This window comes from Notothenia coriiceps, unplaced genomic scaffold, assembly GCF_000735185.1.
Source record: "Notothenia coriiceps isolate Sejong01 unplaced genomic scaffold, NC01 NC01_scaffold00000339, whole genome shotgun sequence".
Lineage (NCBI taxonomy): Eukaryota > Metazoa > Chordata > Actinopteri > Perciformes > Nototheniidae > Notothenia > Notothenia coriiceps.
The window spans coordinates 12,723,960-12,729,682 of record NW_011333040.1 but is presented as its reverse complement, the minus strand read 5'-3'; the positions used below and the strand labels follow the sequence as shown (position 1 = coordinate 12,729,682).

At 45.4% G+C, this 5,723-nt stretch overlaps 1 protein-coding gene across 1 annotated transcript in view; it reads left to right on the top strand.

The window, feature by feature from the left end:
* tet1 (tet methylcytosine dioxygenase 1) overlaps window positions 1–5,723 on the top strand; it is a 47,307-nt gene that overhangs the window by 27,630 nt on the left and 13,954 nt on the right. Inside the window, exon 3 of the mRNA XM_010772056.1 lies at window positions 1,501–3,703. Coding sequence (XP_010770358.1) covers window positions 1,501–3,703 — 2,203 coding nt within the window. The remainder of the gene's footprint in view (window positions 1–1,500; window positions 3,704–5,723) is intronic.

Below are 5,723 nucleotides of genomic sequence, written 5' to 3'. Positions count from 1 at the left end.
ACAAAAGATGACACTCACCTTAAAATGTCCTTTGTATATTTCTATTTGTCTTAACTGTCGGAACTTGTCCAGGCATGTTAAGTGGGAGTGGACTTGAAATCCTTAAGTGAAGGTGTAGAACAATGAAGTTATCAAGCCAATTGCGTTACTTACTACAACTTGAATTTAGTTTTAAGTCAATTAACGCAGAAATCCGAGTTTAAATTACACACAATATTAAGTTGATGTAATTACCAACATTATTACGTCAACACAACTTATAAATTAATGTTTGCAACTTAAAATGTTTATCTAAATCAATTAATTCAAATGTGTATCTTGCAACCATGCATTTAATTAAGTGGTGGTAAAAGGTCCCCTGAATGACTTTTTAGAGTGTACTGTATATTCTCCAGCATCTAATTTTAAGAGCCTTTTGTGAGTTGAGTCTTGGCACATGATGTCTTTTTTTTTGTATCTTTGTCACGCTGCAACATTTCTAATCAGTCTTCTAATGCTGAAGGCTTTAGTTCTCAATTTGATGTGAGGTTAAGTCCTCAAATAAAAAGTAGCTTTATTTGACTTCTGTTGATTATATGCTCACTCAAGATGATGAAAAGCACATTTGTATATTTAGTTGTAGAAACACTATCTTGGCTAGATTGTTATCAGGTTTGTTTTGTGCTCCTTAATTTAGATAGAATCTTTATTGTCTATTTTCAAGGAAAAAGTCCATACAGAGCCTCACATGACTACATACAAACATAAATACATAATACACCATAACATGTGTACTTTGTAAACTGCCTTAGCTTCTACTTTTTCCTAAATCAATTGATCTTATGGAGTTATGTCTATAATTGTCTGCAATTACGAAAGTTTAAAATATTAAGTTTCCACTTCTTCATGGAGGTAATAAAAATGTCAATACTGTGGACCTTTGGATATTCGTGGCTTTGCTGGCAGTCAGAATCCGTCTTAGCCAAAGGGTCAAGCTGTGCTGTGTCTGGATTAGACCCTGAGTGGGTTAATCACTCACTGAACAATGCACAGGGGTTAACATGGTCGGGATGCTGTGTTAATAATCACATGTGCTTGCATACAAGCCCGGGAACACACCTACAAATGCCCTCAGTGATCCTAGTGATGTAATCATGAACTGTGCGTGACTGTTTACTTGTTGGCACTCGGCTACCTGTGGATCCACAGCGCTTTACACTCAGCAAAGTGTGTACATGTTTCCCTGTTTGAGGCCTCGACTGTGACTAACACAGCTTCACTTTTGTATTATTTCTGTTGAGAGATCAGTTTCAGCAAGATTTATAGAAAGCAGATTCTTTGTTTTCACATGTCATAATATTTTCCACCGCCTCGGTAGTGGCTGCAGCAGATGCTCATGCCATGCTGGGAGGCAATCTGTTGTGCTGTGTGGCGTGACTGTTTAGAACAAGCTGAATCACTGTATACTGCCAGAACTTGTTGAGTCACCTCTCTCCTCTTGTTTCTCTCTCTCTGTCTCAGGTGGTTCCAGAAAGTGGGTCGGTAAATGGCAAAGCCAAAGCGCAGATGGAAGACACCAACACGGAAGCAGAGGAGGATGAAGGGGAGGAAGGCCACATACCTCATACACAAGCTCCCACCATCACCCACAAACCGGCCTCGGACCAAGGCGGACAGCCATCATCAGTTGTCAAAAGAGAGTCCGGGCTGGAGCTGACCAGCAATGCACCTCACCAGCATGTATGCTCTTCTGTGAATTTTCAGAATGGTTCTGCTGAGAACCTGACAAAACCTAACGGTGCTAATATGACCACTGGGTCACACTCTGACCTGAAGTCTGCTTTCAAATGGACTACTAATGCATCAGAGCCTCAAAGGACTATAATTGCTACAACTCCTAAAGACTGCCCTAAGAATGAACCCAAGACTTCTCCGGACAACATGTCAGTTCCACTAAAGAAGATCAAACTAGAAGACCCGTGGATGTGGATCCCTGAACAGCCCACCAAACAGCTGAGCGATGAAGACGAGGTCTGCGAAGACCCGCTGTCCACGCTGGCGGCCGTGGTGTGTCTTTCTGTCACAGAGAGAAAAGGACTGGAGGAGAAACTTTTCAGCTCACGGTCCTCCATTCTTTGCTCCATCAAAACAGAGCGACCAGATTTGTACTTTCTCAAAAAAGAGCCAGAGGACTTACAGAATGACTTGTTTCAGAAAAGCACTCCTGTTTGCCTGCAAAGGAATCCGCAATACATTAAAAGTGAACCTACTCAAGGTGTCTTGCAACAGAGCGTGCAGTCTTTGGCAGAGAGAAGAAATCTTAGTTTTGATCAGGCTATTGCTATTGAGGCCTTGACTCAACTGGCAGCTATACCTCAGAGCCCCGCAGGGTCCATTAAAACTGAACGTGTGTGTGAACATAGCACTTCCAACACAAATACAACCCTGCAAGACGTCAAACACACACCAGCTATTCGCTACAACAAAGTGTCGGTCATCAGCTCGCCACTGCACCAGACATCAGTCATACGCCCTCCTGTGGCCAGACAAGGAAACGTCATCCAGTGCTCCCAGGGGTCTAACGCGAAGCTGTATCTGCACGATCTCTTAGAAGCTAGCTCAGACAGAGATAAAGCACCCTGTAGGAAGACAGAGCCGGGCTTTGGTTCTCATGTCATCAAGTCGGAATGCAGCTATAAATATCCCAATGACATGAGAGTCAGTAAAGATCATGAGCGATTGTTCGCGGAGGACAGAGAAAGAGTTGTTGGTAAAGCGAGGAGGAACAGAGAGGAGGAAGAGGAGGTGGCAGCTCAGCTGGCAGACCTGGCCTTCATCATCCAGTCTCGACACAACCAGCACTCGGAGAAAAACCCTCAGAAAGGAACACCTGTGTCAGCCATCAAATACAACTACAACTCCCAGATATCCCCCAGTCAGAAAAAGACCCCCGTGAAAAAAACAAGAGCAACGCCTTCCAAGCCCAGGAAGAAAAAAAATGATGGGCCTAATGAGGGAATCAACTGCCGGACCCCCCTCTCAAAACGCACGCCAAATGGAGAGACTTCTAGGGGGAGAGGCCAGAAGATTCAGGGGAAACCAGTCCTTCACCACAAGAGGAACCTGTTTCTGCCTCAGGCTCAAATCGACCTGAACAGATACTTGGCTGAGGCTCAGGAGGAAAGGAGGCAACTCATCCATCACAGTAACACACACAGTGCAGCCCACCTCGGGCTGCAGACTCACAACTACAGCCCTCTCACAAGGGTTAACAACACCGGTCCAGAACACCACCCATGGTCACTTTCTAACGGTCCACTCCACCAACACAATCCATGCAACGGTCATGCTGGGCTGGACTATGAAAGGCATTTGTTTTCTCAGGGAGTGCATCACGGTGCTGATCCGAACACCAGCGCTGCCAATAACCCTTTCCTGAGCAACTCATCTGGAAACCATGGACTATCCAATGGCTTCTCGGGGGGCCGGCAGTCCCCTCCTCCGAGCCAACAGGGCTACTACAAGCTGGAGAGGGCAGGACCTGTCACTATCCTGTCCACTAGTACTGACGGGGTTCAGAGCCAGTCTGAAGAAACAACTCCTTCCAAGAATAACGTCAACAGCTTCCTGGAGTCTCCTATGAGTTTTTTAGATACCCCTACCAAGAACTTGCTAAATACACCTTCCAAAAAACTTGCTGATCTTCCATCCTGTGAATGTGTGGGTGAGTTGTTCTTCCTATAATCTTTGAGAAGAAAAGCATTTGCATTAGTGTCATGTAGCCCAGTTATTCTCTAGTTTAATCAGGGAAGGGCCCTGAGTTCGTTAACTCAATAAATCTAATTTACAATGAAGAATACATAAGGTAATGTTGTCTTATTTCTCTTAAATTATCCTGTTTATATTTTACCAATGTACCCTTTGTGTTATCTTGAGTCCCTTTAAGCACCTTTAAGCACTGCAACTTTGCTAGTATTAGATTATGTCTACTCTACTATAACATATACACACTGAACAATTTAGCTGAGTGACATATAAAAGAAATGTATATTTAAATGTGTTGAGCACAATGACACTTACCTTAAACACATTAGTTTAAATTAATGCTGTCAAAATTATCGCGTTAACGGCGGTAATTAATTTTTTGAATTAATTGCATTAATATATTTAACGCATTTAACGCATGTGCAGAATGGCCCGCCCCATACATCCCACCAGTGGCAGCGCCAGGGTATGGCTGGGGTAGGCTACACCCATACAAAGAAATGGCTTAGCCCCACCATGAAAAATGATGTTAAAGTAGGCAAAATAAAGTCTGCCAACTCGCACCGAGTAAATTGCAGACAGCAGTTAGTAAGATTGATTTCAGTAGCCGCTTGTCTGGAAATACCGAAGACTAGAAACGGTTTTGAAAACTTTTGTCACGTAGTGATCATCTTCTCAATAGAACATCTTTGATAATGTCTTCTGGCCAATCAGAATCAAGATAACGGCGTGGTGTTGTTGCAGGAAGTCCCGACGNGAGACTAAGCCTGATAGGCTGTGTCCCCAGGGATGGGACCGCCTCACACTGAGCGGTAGCCCAAGAGAAGCACTCCTCCGGCTCTCCATTCTGTGGGCCCGTACAGGCAGCATGCCGCGGCCACCCATCCACCCATGCTGAGCTGGTACCAGATGACGATGTGTTCGATGGCAGCTTCAGCCACTTCATTTTAATGAGTTAGAGAGGAGGGCCCAGTGCCCATGCTTCGGGCCGGCTCCGGTGTACCTCAGTCATGGATCCTCGGAGGGGGCAGGATGACGGCTGCATGGCGACGCTCTCATTTTAAGCGGCCTATCAAGTGGGCATGGTTTGACGCCCCACATCAGGAGAGGGAAGAGAGTCAAGTCACTCTTATGCCCGGTGCGGCGTTAGAGCTGTATGTCCAGACTACCGCAGGACATGACGTCAGTCTGAAAAGCTCGTCTGTGTCTGACGGGGTCGTAGAAGGGCTGTGCTCTCTTCAAAGCAGCCGCTTATCCCACTGGATCGTGGACGTCATTGCCCAGGCATACAGGTCGAATGACCATCCCTTGCCACCCAGAGTAAAGTGCCACTCTACCAGAAGTGTCTCCACGTCATGGGCGACCTTGAGAGGTGTGCCCCTGGAGGACATATGTGCTGCGGCCACATGGGCATCTCCGAGCACATTCGCCAGATACTACAGCGTGAATGTTGCCGCCCCTCACCCGCTGGGTGTGGTCCTCCTGCAGAGTCCGCCTAGGCCATCCTTATAGGGTGAGTATTCAGACTTCCTCGTGACTCTGTTGGTATAGGTCATTCAGTGCTAAAGCACCGCCTCTGGCGGTCAGTAAGGATGAAATAGAACGATAGTTACGTATGTAACTACGGTTCTATGAATACTGGATGACCGCCAGAGTTTCTTGGTCACTCGGAATTTCGTGTTTCTACGAGAAGATTCCATAGGACTGAACTCGTTGACAGCACCGGAACTTATAGCTTCCGGGGTCATACAAGGTCACACGTGACTTTGTTGATATAAATATTCAACCTGCGCATACGCGAGACAGAAGATATCCAGTGCTAAAGCACGGCCTCTGGCGGTCATCCAGTATTCATAGAACCGTAGTTACATACGTAACTATCGTTTTAAAACATGACTATTTTATTTCAACAGGACCCAAAAACACAAGGGGTATAAAATGGTAAATACATACTGTGATTGAACACAAAAACACCATCT